At 49.0% G+C, this 21,024-nt stretch overlaps 3 protein-coding genes across 4 annotated transcripts in view; 2 read left to right on the plus strand and 1 right to left on the minus strand.

Annotated features, from left to right (window-relative positions):
• LOC146341055 (uncharacterized) overlaps positions 1 to 11,122 on the plus strand; it is a 37,222-nt gene extending 26,100 nt beyond the window's left edge. Inside the window, exons 4-5 of the mRNA XM_084804651.1 lie at positions 6,109 to 6,265; positions 10,521 to 11,122. Of these exons, the coding sequence (XP_084660777.1) occupies positions 6,109 to 6,265; positions 10,521 to 10,723 (360 nt within the window). The 3' untranslated portion in view covers positions 10,724 to 11,122. The remainder of the gene's footprint in view (positions 1 to 6,108; positions 6,266 to 10,520) is intronic.
• The window catches only part of LOC146341054 (uncharacterized), a 104,187-nt gene that overhangs the window by 67,919 nt on the left and 15,244 nt on the right, over positions 1 to 21,024 (minus strand). The window contains exon 2 of one of the 2 annotated variants that reach the window (XR_014783818.1): positions 13,806 to 18,165. The exons of the other annotated variant lie outside the window; for it this stretch is intronic. The gene's annotated coding sequence lies outside the window, so the exon portion shown is untranslated. Of the gene's footprint in view, positions 1 to 13,805; positions 18,166 to 21,024 lie in introns of those variants that run through there. 2 annotated transcript variants of the gene reach the window in all.
• LOC146341056 (trafficking kinesin-binding protein 1-like) overlaps positions 19,665 to 21,024 on the plus strand; it is a 43,359-nt gene continuing 41,999 nt past the window's right edge. The window contains exon 1 of the mRNA XM_084804653.1: positions 19,665 to 19,860. Within this exon, the coding sequence (XP_084660779.1) occupies positions 19,722 to 19,860 (139 nt within the window). The 5' untranslated portion in view covers positions 19,665 to 19,721. The remainder of the gene's footprint in view (positions 19,861 to 21,024) is intronic.

A 21,024-nucleotide genomic window follows, 5' to 3' on the forward strand; every position in this document is an offset into this window, starting at 1 on the left:
GATTAGGCAGGCCAGAAAAAGTTAGGCCAGTATTATTTCCTCTATATTGCAAATTATAGACTGAGATAACACCAACTTGCCTGAAATTCATGTGTGATTTGAGCAAGGGACTTCCTGGTTCATAGCTTACATTTCCACCCTCTACGCTGTACAAACTCTCTGTGGGAATGAAGGACATTGCATCATTTACAAACAAGGAAATTGAACTACGGTGGTTTATGGGGACATAACCTTTCTGCCAATAACAGGTGCAGTCCCGAGGTCCAGGTCCCTCTCAGATTTGGCCTACACTCCAACCAAAAACCTTGAGACCTAAATCGATACTTTCCAGGTACCCTTGAAGGCAATTCCCATCCACTTGCCAACTGACCAGAATAAACAAAAGCAAGCCACTATCCTACCTTACCACCGTCCTACCTTGCCACCATCTTACCAGCATCCTACCTTGCCACCATCTTAGTTTGCTTCTGTGCCTTTCACAGCTGCTTGATCTACAGAATTCAGTAGGTGAAGTTCTTTACAGCATGGAGATAAGCACCACCTTTCTCCTATCCATCGAGACACAGGAGAAGTGGGCATCCCTAGTTGCAATACATCAGGGGTGGGCAACCTTTTTTCTGTCAAGGGCCATGTTACCTCACAGGCAGGGTTGGCGTCAAAGGTAGGCATGGTTGGGCACCTGTCAAGGGCCCACATCCCAGCAAGAGCCCACTGACAAGAGCCCCCTGGACCTGCCTCTCTTCTTCACCACTGCATCCTGCTTATTCACCTGCCTCTTGCTCTGGCCCAGACAAAGGTGGTGGTGAGAAGGAGGAGCGGGAGATGCCACGACCCATGTGCTCGCTGGCTCTCTGCTTGTCAAGCAAGCAGGTGGTAGCAATGATGGGAAAGAGGAGCCATAGCAGCAGGTGACAATGGCAGGGAGGAGGTGGAGTCCCTGAGGGAGGGGGCCGATTTAGGCTGTCTTGCCCAAGGACCCTCCAAAACCTGGGGCCAGCACTGCTCACAGGGAATCAGTTGGAAGCCACATGTCAGTGACAGGTGGGGCCAAGCCAGACATAGGTGAGTCACCCCCTTTCTTTTTCTTTCCTTCCTGCCCAGCGGGCTGCCAGGAAAGGGACAGATCGCTCTTGCCAGAGGCCTGAACCGATTGTATGCAGAAGGCTTTTGAAATCAGGCCCCATGAAATTCGACCTAGGGCCGCCACTTGGCCACCCCTGCAGTACACCAAGGTGGCAAAGAAGGAAACAACAGACAAACCAAACACCAAAAAATACAGCCTGCCAACTTAAGCCCTTGTAAGTCACTCATTTCAGTTTCTAGAGGGGAGCTGCGTTAAGTCTATTGCAGCAAAAGCAAAGGGGTTTGTGGCACCTTAAACGCTGATACGTTTATCATGGCACAAGCTTTCGTGGACTATGGCCTGTGAAAGCTCAGGCCATAAGAAATTTGTTCGTTTTTAAGGAAACACAAGGTGCCTTTCTTGTTCTTACTGATTTCAGTGTGACTTAAAGCTGTTTAAAGCTGCAATCCTATACACACTTACCTGGAAGTAAGCCCCATTGAACTCAGTGGGACTTGTTCCTGAGTAGACGTGTATACAGATTAAACTGTGCGGTTGTGTGAAACATGCCCTAGGTCTTTTGGAGGGAGGGAGGGAGACAACTGCAGTTGGAGTTTCAAAGAGTTTGAATCCAGGCTTAGTCACACTTAGAGTAGACACACTGAAATCAACTGGATTTGTTAGTCAGGATTTCAGTGGGTCTACTCTAAGTATGACTAAGTCTGGATTCAACCTAATATGTTTTAAACAGGCCTGCCGTCATCAGGGGCTGCCTGCAATGGCATTGTGAAAGCATCTTTTTGGGGATCAAGTACAAAACTCCTAAGGATCCTGGCTTTCGATTAGTGGTGGAGGGCTCCATCATATGGGCACAGAATTCCACATCAATGTCGGTTCTTTCCTCATCTGGTGTCATTGCAGGACTGGGTCATTCTGTTTAGATGGCTGTCCCCATCGCGTTATTTTTCGTTCCTTTCCTTCTCACGGGGGTGGTGATGCCAATCAGAGGCATCGCCACCTTTCTGCCAAGAAGCATTACACGCGCTTGGGATGTAGCGATAATTCCTCCCTGGTTCCTGCCCCTTTCCCTCCCCTTGCACATCACTGGTGGATGGGGACTGACACGCAGACAGCACCCCCGCTTTGCCGACCTGCCGCTCTGCTGACCTACCGCTCTGCCTCCTTGTTCAGACTGCTGCAGGCCAAAATGGCGAGGACCCAAAATGGCACAGGAAGGTGATGTGCCCCACAGCCCGTCATCACTGCCTTCACCATCATGACTGCACCCCCAACAACCCAAAACAACCACCCACAGCTGCCAACACACAGCGGTTCATTCGCGCTAGGGGAGAAATACATGGGGAGGTCATGGCATTCCATTTGCGCATATTTGGAAAAATACCACATTTTTTCTGTTTGAGGAAAACACGGGATAGGTGGGTGGAAATGGTGGGATAATGACTGGACGATGATGACCATCATGTAATGGACCCGCACAATTCAGTGAGTGGCCAATCATGAATGTACAATAAACTGGAGGTGTAGGGATGCCCAGAGTGTGGTGGAGGTGATTAGGGAAGCAAATGTCTAGCTGTTACGGAAGCAGAGCAAACTTTAAAATTCCTTGAAAGATCTTCAAAGCTGGGGAGGGAGTGTGTGTGTGTGTGTGTTGGGAGGAACTGACAAGATTTTCTTGAGCTTCATTGCTCTGTGCAACTCCTTCCCTGTTCCAGAGGGTTGCCAACTGACCAAAAAACAGCCTGGCCTGTTCTTGTGCAGCTTGATCTGCAAAAATCAGCATATGAAACTTTTTTCATGGGATGAGCATTATCACCTGATAATGTCTGCAGCTCCTGCTACTATTAAAAGTGCCAATGCTGGTAAAAAAAAAATGCGGATGGCTCTATTCCCTTGGTCAGAAGAAACAGAACAGAAAAATGCACATAATTGCTTAATTTTGCGGGTCACAGAATTCAGAATTTTGTGGTGTACAACTGGGAGAGTTTTCTAGTAGGGCATATCATCAAGGCAGCTCGATCTTCCACAGTGTCCATGGTTCCAAAGGAAAAGCCTCATTCCTCTTCTTAAGCGAAAGCTCTCTCTCCCTCATGGGCCACAAGTCTTGTGAGTGCTGTTTCAACCTGTTACTCACAACCTGGCAACTGTTTTTGTCTTTCCTCCTAGGAAGGCTTCTGTGCCTTTAATAGCTCCTGACAGGCAGAAGCGCATCTTTCCCCCAGTACAGAGATGCAATGATAAGGAAAAGACTTCACCTGTTGAATTTCCACCTGCCATGAAACAGTTAGAGATCCCAGAGTCTTTGCAGAGTAAAATAAAAGGAGGAGACCCCCACTCCCACCCTGGGGCAATCATGCCTGTGGGAATGGAGCTCCCCAGAAACCTTTCCCCTGGTTCCAGCAACTGAGGCTAAGCCGTACCACCCAGCTCACCATTTCCTCTAGCAAAGTCTTGCACAAGCTACCCCAAATGCCAAGAACCATCTTCGCAAGCACAGGCCTGCAGCTTTCAGGAGATTGCAGTGCACGGCTCTCAACAAACAGAGTTGGCTTGTTTCCAGTCACACTGAAGTTGCCAATGTTTGATTTTAAAAACCCACACGGTCTTGTGCCTAGGTGGAGCCAAGAGCAAAAGCTTTCTGTTTGCCCTGGTGGTTAGCGCTGGCTGGCACAGGGGGTTGCGCTGACTTCTAGCATGGGTGTAAGCTTCCTGCAATGTGAGCGCCATGCCCCCATCCCACGCCGGTAGCTGCTTCTTCTGCCTTTTTTCTGGTCTTCTGCAGCCCCAGCTCCTTGGTGTGAACTGGCGGGCTGGGGATCAACTCAGCATCATGGGCTACCCAGTTCAAGAATTCACAGTATGTGAAGATGCAGTTACTGATGTCTCACTCACAACCTTTGGGCTTTATGTCTGGTCACAGCCCCCAAATTTGGCAATAAGATAACCTGGCTAGGCTACTTTTCCCCTGACCTAATGTCAGCCCAAATAATAGAATCAAAGGATCAGAGGTGACCTTAGAGGCCATCTAGACCACCCCTGCTCAGTGCAGGAGATCCAGAACTAGAGCACCCCCCCCCCAGATGACTGTCCAGCCTCTGTGTGAATAACTCCAGCTAGAGAGAGCTTGCCCACCCCTCTAAGGAATTGGCTCCATTGTCCAACTTGTCAGGATTCCTTTTGCCCCTGCTGAACTTCAAATGCCAAATCAAAACACAGACAAGAGGCTTCCGTCTATGGCTTTTAATCTATTACTTCAATGGGTCATACAGATGCAAATTCTCAGTGACTCTCAGTCTACAAAGGAAATGCCTTCAGGGGGTTCAAAAGCTAGCTACGAAAGCTGCCCACCGTTTGAAGAAAAGCGGGCTCACTATCCTAACTTAAGGGGAAGGGGGGAGATCCCCCTCTCTCTCGTGAGGCCTCTTCTCATCTAAGTTCCGCCCCGGCCATCTCTCTCTTGGCTCTGCGTCTGTGCCTGGCGTCTAAGAATTCGGGCTCTCCAAGCCCCCCCTCCCCTGTTCGCCATCTCTCACGTGGGGGAGGGGGAGAGGGGCCCTCTCCATCCAGCTGTGCCTTTGAAACCTGAGGAGTGTACCTACCTAGCCATGTCTAGACACAGCTGAGAAACTTCCTCCCCCATGTCTTGCAGTTCTTCTTCAGAACTACTCTGCCGCTCCCTGTGCTCAGAGGCGACCCTGACACAACTGCTCTAACCAGCAAGAAGTTTCTTCTAACGTTCAACCAAAATCTACCATAATTTAACCCCAGAAGACTGGGGCCCCATCTACACCAGGCTTGTACTCGGGGGCGGGGGCAAGTCGAGGTCCCTCATGATAGATGACACAGTCGCGACTTCGCAGCCATCCATGGTTTTTGCCTGGAAAATGTGGAGTTCCAAGGAGTCGTTTTACTGTGATTTGGGGGGTTTTCCTGCGGTTGCGGGACATCTATTCTTTCCCCGAACCGACTTCGCATTTTGCAGTGAGCATGCTGTCGGCGTGCGTAGTTCCTGCGTCACTCTGTGATGCCCCTTTACTCCCCCCATGCTTTTGCAGCTGCGCAGTTACAGAGGCACAGAGGGGTGTTTTCATCTATGTAATCACACTTTCGCACTGTTTTGCAGCTTCGTATCTTCGCAACGGTTGTGGACTCAGTACCCAAGGGCCGGGGGGGGGGGTCTTGGGGAAGGAACAACATCGCTCCCGCCACCATTTCGAAGCGATGGTTAGGCACGTACCGCTCACGCTTTTGAGTGCAAACCATCACGAGAGTCTCAGGCTGGGGAACTTACAAACTGCTAGTGCGGAAATGAAGGAGCACAAAACACAAAACACTTTTTACCTAAAAAGTGATGGAAAGACACAGCAGAGCCCCTCAAATACAAAACAGCCACTGAAGTGTCGCGCCCCCACACTCACGGGGGTGCACAGCTGCGCATTTCAGTAAAATGGGGGGGGGAACGGCACGGCGAGTCTGTAAGGGAAGCGTGCAGTATATCGCGGGTGTATTGCAGGGCATGCTGACTCGAAGCCGCATTGCTGCGCAGTTGCGATGGGGTGGGGTGGGGGTCAAAGCGGTGCCATACAGATGGGGCCCTAATCTTGCCCTCTGGGGCAGCAGAGAACACGTCTTTGCCCTCTTCTATTTGACAGCCTTTCAGGTCTTTAAGCATCTATTATTTTCCCCATTCGTGCCTTCTCTTCTCCTGGCTAAACATACCCAGTGCTTTCAAAATGTGTGGTAAAAGCCAGTGTGGTATAGTGGTGAGAGTGTTGGACTGGCACTCGGGAGACCCGGGTTCTAGTCCCCACTCGGCCATGGAAGCTCACTGGGTGACTTTGGGCCAGTCACTGACTCTCAGCCCAACCTACCTCACAGGGTTGTTGTTGTGAGGATGAAATGGGGAAGAAGAGGATTATATAAGCCGCCTTGGGTTCCTTGCAAGAGGAAAGAAGGCAGAATATGCATATAATAATAATATTGATAATGATTATGATAATAACAACAACAACAACCTTTCTTCATAGGACTTGGTTTCCATATCTTTGACCATCTCCATCTTCCAATCCTCTTCCAGTTTGTCTCCTTCCTCTATAAAGTGTGGTGCCCAGAAATGGACACAGGACACCTTTCAGCCCTTCTCCAGGGTTTCCAAGTTCTCTGTGCAGTCCTCATCCGGGACAGGTAGGTGGGTCAGTGGCAGGGAATAACAGCAAGATGACATAGCTTCACCAACAGGTCACAGAAACATAATCCTGCAAGGCCTTGTTGCAGAATTTTACCCTTCTGCCTGTCTCGGCCAGAGAACAGACACCGACTTTTGTTTGAGCAGATGTTTATTACCAGAACACCAAGGTGTGGTATGGTCAAGAGTTGCCAATGAGGCCCCTTGGGACTGGGCCCAGAACAGTAGGCGATTTTGGTATTTACACAAACAAATATAAAAGCATTAAAACTACAATATAACAATACAACCAGAATAAAACCTAGCAGCGATGCAGAGATTTAAAATACAGATTTAAAACACCAAGGCAGCTAAAATGCCTGGGAGAATAAAAATGTCTTCACCTGAAGCTAGAAGGATACAACATAGGCACCAAGCAAACCTCTCTAGGGAGCTCATTCCACAGCCGGGGGGCCACAGCAGGAAAGGCCCTCTTCCCGGTAGCCACCTGCCTCACTTCCTTTTTACACACATTCACAACCAAATCCTGTACTCCTGAAAGCAGGCTTTCCCAACTTGGTGTCCTCCAGAGATTTGGGGCTGCAACTCCCCTAATCCCCAGTCAACACCAGCCATCTGGAGGGCACCAGGCTGGGGAAGGCTGCCTTAAAGACAGATTGCATTGACAGGCCACTCTCAGGAATGAGGCTAGAGACTTATCATAGCTTTCAAGGGCGTTGGAAGTGGTTTGAGAGATGCTTGGCGTACAGATGCGTGTCTTTTGTCCCACTGTTGCCTCTGACCAAGCAGGTTTTGAAAACAGTGACAAAACCCGCAAGGCCTTTTTACCAGCAATGAAGCTTGAGAGTGAGCTGCGATGAGCAGCAATCCCTCATTCGAACCACCACAAAGCACCCCGCACCCTCTGGGCTTCTCCACACGGGGCTTTTATCCTGCTATTGAGATTGGTTACTCACGGAAGTTTGCAGGCCCTTTAGATGGCATTGTCAACCTCCGGGGCGTCTCCCACACACTAAGGGTGCAATCCTATGCATGTTTAGACAGAGAAAAGGCCTACAACTCCCAGCATTCCCCAGCCAGCCCTTGTAGGCCTTTTCTCACTCTAACCATGCATAGGATTGCACCCTAAATGACTTTTATTCTGTTTTTTTTAAAGATTGGAGATAAAGAGCTATCAGATTACAGCACTTGAGTTCCACTGGAGTTCCCTCTGTGAAAAGAGGAAAACTCACAATAAGAGGAGCTAGGCCAGAGCGCCCTCTAGGGGCTGTATAATGAAACATATGGAAGACTCAGATAAGGGTGAAGGGGGGGGGAGTGGTGGGGGGAAAGAAAGCATGCATAAAGGGAGCCCATCATGATCCTGCATTTAAAATGGAAGCAGAAAGCCCCGTTTTGAAATGCGGGATTTTAGCCTGGTGTAGAGACGCTCTCTGTCTGTGAAAACCTCCCTTTCTTTCTCTGTGTATGTGCCTATCCCTGCCCACAAGTGGGCAGCAGCGTTCTTTCGCTGGGAGAGAGCAATGATGAATGAGTCAATGACAAGGGAAGAAACAAAGGTCTGTTTGCAACTTCTTGTACATGTTATCAGTGCTATACTAGACTCTCAGAAACTGGTATGTGTGGCCTTTTGCACGCCCTCCGGGCCCCTTTGGTTTGAGCACTTACAAAAAGTGGACAGGAGTTAGTAGCTGTGTTTGTTGGGAGATAATAGTAATTATAACGATGACAGTGATGATAATGATAATATACTGTAATATGACATGAACAAGAAACAGAGGCAGCCATACTGGCCATGTGAAAAATCCCAAAATCCACATAGCGCAAAACCTCTATTAGGCCAACTCAAAGACTGCAAAAAATGTTCAAGCTTTCGAGATCTCGAGATCTTTTCATCAGGCAAGGTGATGAAGAGATCTGGAGATCTCGAAAGCTTACACACTTTTTGTGATCTTTGAGTTGGCCCAATAAAGGTATTACACAATATGGATTTTGGAATAATATAATGCTTGGCATTCGTATAGCAGTTGAAATAGCTCAAAGTGTTTTTCTCACATTATCTCAGTAGTGGACATACACTGCTGATTAATATCCCGGTCTTCCTTTGCTCTCCCCCCGCCCCTGTCCCAGTGCTACCAGAGACTCTCTTCCAAGGCATGGCTACGGCCTGCCCACCAGCACAGATCAGCCCACACAGTCCTGCCCTCCATCACAGAGCAGGTGCATCGCAGAATGGTGTCTGCAGTGCAAATCCTCATAACGTAAATTAAATGGTTCTATATGTTCTTAACACTGTCATTTTTATATGCCACTTGGACATTTTTTTATAGCAAGGCAGGATACAAAGTGTTAAAAATACATGAATAAACTGCATTTTTTAAAAAACCCAGACATACAAAGATTGCTGTGCTGGTGCATAGAGCAGCAGTATGGAGAAACACAACAGTCATTCTATTAGCAAGGCTGGAGATAAAGTTTGCTTTTTGTACCACCTAGCCAGATGAATTCTGGAGGACTCGAATGTTTGCACACTTTTGTGGCCTTTGCTTGGTCTTAATAAAGGCACTGCCCAAATGGGGATAATTAAACTAGTCAACCTCAGGGTCTGAGATGCCTTGCTTTTGATATCTCGTTACAATGTAGTTTGCATCTTTCCTTTAAAAAAACGATCAAGCTGGTGTACAAACGGCAGATGAAGCAGAATTCTTCATCTGTCGCTTGAGCACCAGCTTGATCGTTTTTAAGGAAAGATGCAAACTATACCCCGCGTTTTGTTGAGGTATCCCATTAGAGTGGGTTAGATCCTGATTTAGATGTGTGCAACTGGGCTGGAGGAGCAGATCGCTCCACCCCATGGCAGCCCCTCCAGCCCCCTGAAAATGCTACACAAAGCAGGGGGAGGGGGTGAATGGTGTGCTGTGGTGTTCTGAAGTTTCCAGGGATCCCCTGCTCCCTGCTGCCTCTCAGCCTATCCCTTTCAGCAGGGCCCCCTGACCCTCTAGTTTAGCATTTGGGGGTGGGGGTGGGGGTGCTGAAGGGGCTGCTGAGGTGATGAGAGGAGGGGACGGGAAATCCACATCCACCAGCCCAGTTGCACATTCCTAAATCTGGACTCTCCCTGGATTCTAGGAATCTAAATCTGGATTTAGGAATCTGATTTAGGAATCTGAATCTAAATCTGGATTTAGGAATCTGATTTAGGAATCTGAATCTAAATCTGAATCTGATTTAGGAATCTGAATCTAAATCTGGATTCTGGCCTCTCTGGATTCTCTCCCCCTCCCCTCCCTTCTCCTCCACCATAGAGATGACTGCTGGGGGAAAAAAAGCTTTGTTTTCTTAATTTTGGTTAACTATTAAAGGCACATAACCAATTCAAGTGTGGCAACTTTACCTGTCATTAAAATAATAATAAAAAAATCTTACAGCACAACCCTTAGCATGTTTCATCCAGTGTGACTTACTTCCAAGTAAGTGTATATATGCAGCCTTATTCTTCATTCCCAAATGCATCTATCTGTACCCAGGGATGGGTGTAGCCACTTGTTCTGTATGAATGCCATGCAAGTGCAAAATCTGGAGCTGGGTGCAAATTTGAGCATTCTGAGAATCTCAGCTTTCATTTTAAAAATCCAAGTGTCTAGTCCTTAAGGCTGTGACAGATAGATTTGAAAATATATGGGCAATATCTGTTTAGTGGTGCGATCTTATCCAGGGCTACTCGGAAGTAAGCCCCGTTAAACTCAGAAGCAGAAAAAGAGTCAGGGAGCTGATTAGGATTTTCAGCGCCCTTTCATAGGCCTTTGCTCTTCATCATGCTTAGCAGAAGCAGAATGAATTATGCAAAGTACGCAAACATATATGCATTTGTGCACCCACACACAAAATAAGTAAAATATGTATCCCAAACACTGGGAAAGTTCAGAGCTAGATTTTTTTTTTTTTAAATGCAAGTTGAGATTCTCAAGTTGCTCAACCAAATTCCTCAATGTAAATGTGTGACTGGAATTGTGAAGTACTCATAGGTCTGGGTTCATAGAAAATATATCCTAGGAGGGCCTCTGGCAGCCCAGTCCCCCTTGGAGAAAGGGACCCCAAAAGGGTCTGGGAAAGCCAGTCAGTTGCAGCTGGTGGTGGCTGTCCAGGTAAGGTACCACCTGAGGCAATCCAGGCTTTCAAGACCAAAGTCCCCACCGCCAACTCCCCTTTGTGGATCCCATCATGTTTCTTTGCTCTTCTCTGTCATGCCCACAGAACTCTGTAGCGGCACCAACATCCCCGAGGTGGAAATCATCAGCCTTCTGGGGGAGCAGCTCCCTGTGTACCAGCTCCGGGCAGACACAGTGTTTGGGTATGACCACGGTGACTGGATTCGCACCCCTCTCGTTGCCTCCGAGGCTGCCAGCTGCCTCACCCCACAGCAGACTGAGGAGACCCTGGAGTATTTCCGTAAGTAAGCCTTAGGCGGGAAGTTGAAGGGAACGAGGAATCTAAGGCAGGCTAAAGAAGGATGCATAGCTTTTTTGCGGGACGTTTTCCTAGCACTTGGAGCACGTCATGCTTGTTATTTGGGGCAATCATTACAACAACCATGTAAGGTACGCCATCGTTATTATCATCACCGTGATGGCCATAAGGACTAGATATTTCTCAATCCAGTCAACAGACTTCATGATAAAACTTACGCATGAGTTCACACAAAGAAGTAAAGTTCCAAAATATAGATCAAATGTCTTCAACGCAAAACCCCAAAATTACAGTTTTAGCAATTACATTACTGTTTCAGTAGGGAACGTTCTATGTTGCATTTTATTGTTTCCCCATGTTTGAAATTATTATTTTGCATTTTAACATTGTATTGTGCTTATTTTTTTCGTTGTAAGCCATCTGGGGAACAAGTGTTGACGGGCAGCCATATAAATCCGATAACAACAACAACAACAATAGCAACAGGAAATTGAACCTGGGGCCTCAGGCACAGAAAATTCATGTTCTGCACCTATTCTATGCTTGCCCCCGCCCCGCAGCACAGGCCTCAAGCTCAGGACCCCCCATCTTGCTCCTGTTAACACTAACAACCATGGGAGATTTCAGCCAATGTAGTTTTCCTTCTGCAGCAGTGTTCCTTCCGTTTCGTAGATTTATTTTTCTTTTTCAAAAATTCATTTCAAAAAGTTGTGCTTTCACCCTCTGTGACATCTCACCTGATTGCCTTTGAAAATCCCTGCAAATTTCGCTTCCTAGTTTTGTACGCAAGCGAAATGAATGATGTTCCACCATAAATGCCTTTTATCTCTTTCCCTTGGGGACTGGATACAGCACTACGTTTGATGCCTGGAAAAGGTGATCCACTCCTCTCCCTCCCTCCCACTACATAAGCAAATAATTCCTATTTGGGTCTTTAATTTGGGGAGGGGAGGGGAGGGAACTGCAGGAGAACCTATGATGTATCATGGTACCATATTAACTTTGGGGGTGAGATAGATGATGATAGAGATACGTAGACAGACAGACAGACATATAATACATATTATTAACAATATAACATTTATACAAAAGGGAAACACGTCTGCATTATCTAACATTACTGCAAGGTATCATTCTCAACAGATAACTAGTATGTTATTAAACATCTGAGAAAGCCAAACAATTAAACAGTTTGTCAAAAAGTGGTAAACTTCACCTCTTGGGGCCCATCTACATGGCAGGTTTTCTCCAACACTGCTGTAGCTTAAAGTCATTAGGGACACATGACATCGTGGCCACTCTGCAGCCACCCCAAAGTTTACCTATGGGGAAGCCGCTTTTTTGCAGAGTACTTTTACTCCATTGTTTTTCTTTAATTCAGTTCCCCTGCCCATCGCCCCACTTCAGTATGATAGGGGCGTTCCTAGGGGCATGTCTTTCACATGGCCATGCCCTCAATAACCTAGGTAACTAAAGTAACTTGCCTACCTTTCCCACACATCAAAGTCCTAGAGTGTTCTTTCGGGCCTTCAGAATTGCCCTGCACTTCCTTATCGCCAGCGGGAGTAATTTGCCTCAGTGATTATGCACTACTCTGATGTTTGCCTTAATTCACTTCCCTGATGTTGGGTTAAATTGCTTCCTCGATGTTGTATTAAATCGCTTTTCTGATGCATAAGAGCTTTATCAGAGTGGCGATCTGGCAAGGTCTCAGGATCATGGGAGCCTGTCATTGTGAACAGGGAGAAAGTGCCCAGAGAAGGAGAAAGGGGGTGGAATATATAACTCTGCAACAGTTTGCTGGAATGGGGCAAAATGGGGGGGTGCTGTCAGGGGGAGCCTTCAGATGCTGCACTCAAGAATTGAGGATTTTGGCTTCTTCAGGCAAAAGTGCACACATTGGGGAAAATGAGGTGGGAGCAATAACTCCACGACAGTTTGCTGAAATGAGGCAAAATTGGGGTGGTGGGCTTCTTTTTTCTAGAGAATTGTGAATTAGTGGCTCTCCATGCATAATAATGTGGTAGCAGGGGGGAGCCTGGACATGGGCCAAGAAACAAGCCTCTCTCATTGGTTGAGCAGTCCCTGCCCGGTTGATGACATTCAGTTCTACTCCCCCATCCCCAAACCCGGAAGTGTGGTTCTTTCAAGCGCTGTGTGGTCTGTGAAAACCAGATTTTAAAGGTACAGTACATTTGGCTTTTCTTGCTTTGTGTGTCCCTGATGGACCAAAGCTGATTCCATGGACATCTGGACAATATTCCAACACGCTTCTCATTCTCTTGTCATGAGAATTCCCCCCTTGGTCAGAGTATAACAAGGAAAACCATTTGTGTCTGTCAATATCCAAGTTGTATCTAGCCCTCATAAAGACAATAAAAGGGTGCCAACTTTGGGGGTTTGATGTATTTCATCCAATAAATCCAGCATGCCCCACTTGCCCCCCCCCCCCCACACATTTCTTCCTCCTCTTCCCACAAATGTCATTTTCTGGTACTGTGACGTGTGGGACTGAACAGGAAGACCAAGCTCACAATATGATGGGGCTATGCAATTTTATTTTTTTTTGCAACAGTAACTTAAGGAGCACCTCCAGCAACACCAGACAGGCTGCTTAACTAGATCAGCCTCAGACGGCCTTCTCTCTGTCCCATCAGCCAGGACAGCTAGACTGGTGGGAACGAGGGAGAGGGCCTTCTCTGTGGTGGCTCCCACTCTGTGGAACTCCCTCCCTAGGGAACTCTGCCATGCCCCCTCTTTAAAGAGCTTCCGCCATGCATTAAAAACGTGGTTGTTCAGGCAGGCATTTGGGGTGGGTTAGGGTATTTTTAGAATGATGTGTTTACTGTAGAATTCTGTTGTTTTAAGCTGTTTTATTATATACTCTGTACATCGCCCAGAGTGGCTGGGTGACCGGCCAGATGGGTGACTAATAAATAAATAAATTCTTATCAGTCAGAGGAAGATTTGGGGTGAGAGAGAGAAAGAGTTCCCACAGGTGCAAGAGATATAGGGGGAAGATTTGGGCTTCCCCCTATATCTCTTGCACCTGTGGGAACTCTTTCACTCTCTCACACACACCCCACCTGACAGTCAGTACTAAATTTCTAAAAGTAGATGCACTTTTAGTAAAAAACAAAACCTTCCTATAGAAGAATACACTACAGCCTGAAGGAATGACCCTTGACACATGCTCAGACGTATTCTTCTTTATGTTGATCAAACATATGTCAGGGCTGATTCTTGACGTGTGGGAAACTGGTGCTGGAGCTGAAACACGCCCTTCTTGCTCAAATACAGCCTTGCTCGAGAGCTCTGTTGATGGCCTCACATCAATATCCTTCTTATCCCCCCCAACCCCTTGCCAAGGTCACTGGGGAGCTAATCTTGTCTTAATGAGGTTGGCCCATGAGATTTCCGGACTCCACTGAAACATCCTTGCTATTTCTGAGTCTGAGCTGTGGCATCTTCTTACTGCCTGCCCTGTTCAAGTTTTCTATATGCAGGGACTTTTTTGCGCGGAGGAATTTTGGCATGCAAGGACTTAATGGCTTGTGTATATTCCACTGCATGAGCTCTGTCTGCCTGCGATATGAAATGGTTCAGCCCAGACACAGGCTTACCAACATAATGTGGGAACTAGACCCAAGTCACAGTTCCTAAGGATGACTTGTCTTTACATATTAACTCTCCACCCAGGGCCCACCTCCTAGAATTAGCAGTGGCTTCTCACAGTTTTAGGCCCGGTTCACACACAATGGGCCGGTTCGCACGATCAGTGTGGGTTAAACAAGCCACAGTGGCTTGTTTAAGCTGTGGTGCATGCCAGGCACCATTTGCCTAATCATCCACCCAGCCATAGCTTGTCATGTTGTCTGAACCTGGGCAGCATGGCTTGCTGGAGGAGGAAACAACCCTCAAATTACCCATTGGCTGTTGTTGGGTTATTTGACAGTTGTTTCCCCCTCCAGCAAGCTATGCGGCTCAGGTCTGCATGATAGGATAAGCCCTGCCTGGGCCTGTGATTAGGCTTCGCATTGGTTCTGACGGAAACCCGGAGTGGATTCATTACCCCACTGACATTGCAGCCACCAGCTTCCATTGCTATAGCTTATCTCCAGTACCAGGGCAAAATGGCTTCCAGGGGCCCGGTGCCAGTGGTGGGTGGGACAAAGCCCAAAAGTGGGTGAAGGCCCCTTTTCTCTCTCATACTTTATCCCTTTTTGACGCCTCTTTTTTCTCATAAGAACGTAAAAAGAGCCCTGCTGGATCAGACCAAGGGCCCATCTGGTCCAGCATTCTGTTCACACAGTGGCCGACCAGCCACCCAAGGGAAACCCACAAGCAGGACACGAGGGCAACAGCACCCTCCCGCCCATGTTCCCCAGCAGCTGGTGTACAGGAGATAATCTATGGCAGTGGAGGCTGGTGGCTCCTACGTCAGTGGGGCGGTGAATACTGCCTCTGACATCGGAGGAAGCATACAGCCATCATGGGGACGGGTAGCCCTTGCCAGCCTCGTCCTCTTTCTCCCTCTCCCCCTTCCCCAGTCCGGTGAAGGGAGAACTGCGTTTGGGGAGGAGGGAAGAGGGGCCAGCCTGGAATCTGCTGTGATGTCAACCTTCCTCCCGCCACACTTCAAAGTCCTCCTCACGCCCTCCGCTGTCTTGTCCCGGCCCAGTGGAGGCCCCGATGTCAGTGGGGCATTCCTTTGGAGTTTTGACCAGTTCTGACTGAAACCTGGAGCGGATCCACTGCCCCACTGACATCAGAGCCACCAGCCTCCCCTGTCTCTGCCTCTTTTACCGTATGTTGTAATTCAAGATTACGCTATGACTCCCCTTAAGCCTGGCATGGGATCTCCTCCAGTTGTCCTATGAACATATAAAGCCATCATATATTGACTCAGGCCATTGGTCCATCTAGCCCGGCCTTTCCCAAGCATGGGTCCCCAGATGTTGGACTACAATGCCCACCATCCCTGACCAGAGGCCATGCTGGTTGGGGTGATGGGAGCTGTAGTACAACAGCTTCTGGAAACCCCAGGTTAGGAAAGGCTGCACACTGCCCTGTCCTCGTCTTTCCCTAATCTTGTGCATTTTCCAATCTCTTGGGGGAATGTTCAACCAGGGGTGGTGGTAGGATGTAGGGTAGGGGAGTGTGCTGGGGGAGAGAAGGTCGGGCAGGCATGCTTTGAGTTATGAAACCCACACGGAACTTTCCAACTAATCTTCCTTAGTAAAGATCTCCGGGAGGGCTAATCAGATTTATTGAGACGCACAGACCAAAACAGGACAGCTAATTCTGGAGGGGGATAATTGCCTGTGTACCACTTGCGTCTACCCACATAAGTACCTCTGTCTCCAGCCTTCCTACTGTGCATAAGAACATAAGATGAGCCCTGCTGGATCAGACCCAGGGTCCATCTAGTCCAGCATTCTGTTCACACAGTGGCCAACCAGCTGTCGACTGGGAACCCACAAGCAGGGCATGAGCGCAACAGCAGCCTCCCGCCCATGGTCCCCAGCAACTGCTGTATACAGGCTCACTGCCTCTGATAATGGAGGCAGCACATAGCCAGCAGGCCTAGTAGCCATCGATAGCCTTCTCCTCCAGGAATTTGTCCAACCCCCTTTTAAAGCCATCCAACTTGGTGGCCATCACTACATCCTGCGGCAGCGAATTCCATAGTTCCACTCCGTGCTGTGTGAAGAAGTCCTTCCCTTTATCTGTCCTGAATCTCCCACCTATCAGCTTCATGGGAGGACCCCATTGGGTTCGAGCGTTTTGGGAGAGGGAGAAAAATGTCTCCCCATCCACACTCACAAGGACATGCATGCCCTTGCACTTCCTTCTTGGCAGTGTTGCAACCAATTCTCATACATCTTCTTGTGTCTCCTGGTGGGGTTGTGCTCCAAAGACAGCCCTTCCACGAGGCAAGGAGAAGGCAATGCCTCAGGTGGCGGATTTTGGATGCTATTAAAAATGGCAGACTGCGGGGGTCAATCAGGCCTTTCTGTTCAGAGGCCCAGCTCTTCGGAAGATGCCCCTGCAGAAAGCCCTGTGAAGATATATACGGGAGCGTCACAAGAGCTTGGTAGCGTTCTTACACAGCTTCAGTTCATTTCAACAGGGCTTGGGTACGTTTAGACAGAGAGCTCCTCTTGCTAGCAACCAGGAGACACTGCACAGCAATTCTGTCTTTTCTGTCTTAGTGGATTTTCCATGGTAAGAAAAAAGATGGACAAAGCGGTAGGAAAACATGGGAGGATTGAAAGTGGATGGCGACGACATCCAGACCCCCTGTAAAATTCCGTGAATGAGTTGCACGGTAAAAGCCTTCTCTGGAAGCACTTCTGTTGTACGGGACAACTTTCTGGAAGATTAGGCCCCATGTTCATTAGAGAGAAGCAGGGTGCTGTTTGGATTTTCTGCCTCGGCCTCTAAAACTCTTAGGTGCCTTGCTGAATTCTGGCTTGCCAGGCAACTGTTATACACACAGGAGTCCTAACAACCTCTCAAAATCCAGGCCTCCCTCTAAAAGGCAGGTTGTGTTTGTGGTCATGCTGTCATCTTTCCTGCAACCCCGTAATTCTCCACCCTTCTTGGCAAAAGCTTCAGCCCTCCAGTGAAAACGTCTTCCATTATTAAAGCCTTCATGTAAATTATTTAGGGCTCCCTGGAAACCTTTTCAGTTGCCTGAAATACCAGCCTGCTGGAAGACTCAAGAACGTCTGCTTTGGGGCTGCCAGAAGCCTACAGTATGTGATATGTAGGTTACCCAGACACAGAAGGCTGGTCTTGAGCAGTGGAGACTGGTGGCTCTGATTTTGGTGGGGTTGTGAATCCATTCCGGGTTTTACTCAGAACCAGCCAGAACTCTAAAGGAGCTATCCAAGCTGCTGAACCCTAACCCCAAAATAAGTTCAGCACTGTTGATAGCTTTTTTTCGAGTTCTGGCTGATTCTGAGTAAAACACAGAATAGGTTGAGAGCCCCACCAAAATTAGAGTCACTGGCCTCCACTTGTCTTGAGTCAACATGGGAGTCAATGAATTCCATTTGTTGTTGTTTATGCTTCCTGTCGGCGGTCGCCGCCACCAGCTCCCCCAAGGCCGAGTCCGCCACCTCCAGAATGTCATCCATCCACCTTGCCCTTGGCCGGCCCCTCCTCCTTTGGCCTTCCACTTTCCCCAGCATCAGCATCTTCTCCAGGGTGTCCTGTCTTCTCATGATGTGGCCAAAGTACCTCAGTTTTGCCTTTAATATCATTACCTCAAGGGAGCAGTCTGGCTTTATTTCCTGGAGTATGGACTGGTTTGATCTTCTTGCAGTCCAAGGCACTCTCTGAATTTTCCTCCAACACCATGGTTCAAAAGTGATCTTCCTTCGCTCAGCCTTCCTTATGGTCCATCTCTCGCAGCCATAGGTAGCTACAGGGAATACCATAGAAAGTGATATCATCAATTAAGCCACTCTCCAGGGAAGTGGGGTGGGTAGGTGAGTGGGGGGAACCATTGCTTGTGATGAGTTCCCTTTAAAAAAAAAGGTTTGCCTAAATACGTCTTAGCTAATCAAAGGCGGATCCTTGGTGAGTGTCTGCCCAAGCTTTGCACAGTGTACTGCACTGAGGTAGTTCAAAGTAGCTCTTTTCCAGGCTTCTGAAGCAGGCCAGCTTGGTGTTGACATTAACCCATTCTTCCTGGGTACCCCAGTTTGTTGTGGTTTAACCACTCCCCAGATACCTGATACCTTTTGGATCAACTGCAGTCCCCCTATAACCGTCCCTCAAATATATCACAGGAAATTCCCAGTCATATCACGCTGAATTATTGTATTCCCTCCAAAGCTTCTGCAGCAATCTGATCTCTCTTTTTAGAAACCACCCTTCCTAGGTAGTGCACCTCACCACACTTCTGTAAGGTACCTAAATATATGTACTAAATATATGTTAAGTATTATCCGTGCATACAGGTAAACCTAGGGTTGCCAACTTCTCTACTGACCCCAGCTCCTCTGTCTTTAAGAGCAGCTTGAACTGTATGCATTTAGCAGGTGAGAATGCTGATCTTTATTCTCCCCCCCCCCCAAATGGGTCACCTGCAGATTTCTGCATTAAAAACCGCTGTTAAAGGCAGAGGTGCAAGCCAGGACGGTTCTTTGGCAACGCTGCCACCAACTTCCCAACCTTTTCTAGTGAAGACAGACTGGCAATTGCGTGCGTTATTTTAAAAACACACACCTCGTGCGCATTAGTCCTTTGCGCGCGTTCACTGTCTTTGCAAGTAGGAAAACGCGGGGCAATTAAAAGGTGCCATCTCAAAGGTACATATCCCCATGTATTTCCAACGCATCGCAACGTGCGGAGCAGAGATGCTCAACCACGCGAGCGAGTGAGAACACAAACGCAGAGGGCGGCAGTTATTTCGGGTTAACTGATCCAGAGTGCGCGCATCTGCGCCCTCGGGGGATTGCTCAAGCCACACCGACCCACCCTCCCATTCAAGAGTGCCGCAGCAAGATGGAGCTGGGAAGGTCCATTCTGCTGCGTAACGAAAGGGGGAGGCGATCTTTTCTCCCCCCCACCTATCCCCCCCGACCCCTCCCCCCCTATTGCAACTGCTGCCAAAGCCTGGCCCCTCACTGCTCCCATCCCAGCCTTCTGTCCTCATCTGTGCCTCTTTGCTTGCTCGGGCAGCTCGGATGGGGGCGTCCGAGCTGTGCGGTCGCACCTTCCCCATCGCCCTCCCCATCTAGCTCCCCCGTCTTTTCCGGGTAAGATGGACCCTTCCCAGGCAGGTGGACGGCAGACTCTATAAATAGGGGTGGGGACCAGCGGCGCCCGCCTTGCGGAGGGGGCTTCTCCGGCGGGCGGACTCGCGCGCTTCGTCCACCCGTCCCGGGCGTCGGCTCGGCTCTGCGTCTCCTCCTCCTCGTCGTCCTGCAGCGGCAGCGAGCGGGCGGGCGGGGGCGCCTTTCCCCTCGACCCATGTTGCCCACCGAGGCGGGGGATGTGCTGGGCTCGCCGGGGATGGAGTTCTGGACCAGCCCTGCGCCTTACGAGGAAGTCAACGGGAACGCGGAGCTGGATGATAACGCCGACTTAATCGCCCAGGAGCTGGAGGAGGGTGAGAAAGGGGGGGGGGTGGCGGGGCGCCGTGGGATTGCTGGGGGGGGGGAGACGTTTTTCTTGCCCCCTCTTCTCTGCCTTCAGCTTTTTTCCCGGTCTCCTGGGGATGTTTGCGCGCCTGCTGGCTTTGCCCCTGGATGCTGTGCTGTCGGAACAGGCGTTGGACTCCCTTCTCGAAACGCCTTTCTCACCTGTGTATTGACCCAGAGCTGAGGTGGTTGGCAGGTCTGTCTAGACCTACCTTAATGCAGTGAGGGAGTGACCCAGAAATGGGGCAGGTGAAGGTCTGGGGAAAACTGGGTGCTTCTGCCTGTAACCCCCAGGGGAGGGGCCGTGGCTCAGTGTGACCGATCATGCAGAAGGCCCCGGGTTCAATCCTCGGCTTCTCCAGGTAGAGCAAGGGAGGAATCCTGCCTGAAACCCTGGAGAGCCTCTGCCAGTCAGTGTCGACAATACTGGGCTAGATGGACCAGTGGTCCTGCTTGGTATAAGGCAGCTTCCTAGGTTCCTCTTCCTTCTAGAAGGTTATTGCCAGGCCTGGCTGTCCTACGGTGCTTTAGCGAAGGTTGCCACCTCTTCTTCTGTGCCCGCCCGCCCTGCTCCTTCAACAGCCATTTGATATGCGCACATCTGCTGGTGGAATAGCTTCACCTGTTTTATTTCTGCTTTTCAGGGATGCCGTGAGAGCTCAGGAGTGTGGCCAGTTTTACGCCACCTTGAGTGTTCTAACTAATTTCCTCTGCTCACCTCTTACAGGGCTGAGGAAATTGCTCAGGAGTCCTTACGTTTAATTGCTTTGAGTCCCACGCCCTTCTTGGACCAGGGAGCAGGGGGAGAAATCCAGTCTGGGATCACCGTGATGTGCAGATGGTTCTGTATTAAAGCAGGCGAGTTACACGAGATCAGCCTTCCCCAACCTGGTGCCTTCCAGATGAGTTTGACTACAACAGGTAGCATGGGAGCTGTAGTCCAACACATCCGGAGGGGACCAGGTTGAGGAAGAAAGGGCCGGATGACCTTCCGAGTTTCTTCAGTCTTGGTTCCCAGTTCTTTCTCTTGCCCTGCCCCACCAAAAGGAAGCTGGAAATGGAACTCCGTAAAACCTGACAATTCCTTGCAAACATTGTTTTCTTCATTTAGTGTGTGTGTGTGTGTGTGTGTG

The sequence above is a fragment of the Heloderma suspectum genome, chromosome 6 (genome assembly GCF_057233095.1).
Source record: "Heloderma suspectum isolate Gila_16-S chromosome 6, 16-S_ref, whole genome shotgun sequence".
Classification (NCBI taxonomy): Eukaryota; Metazoa; Chordata; class Lepidosauria; order Squamata; family Helodermatidae; genus Heloderma; species Heloderma suspectum.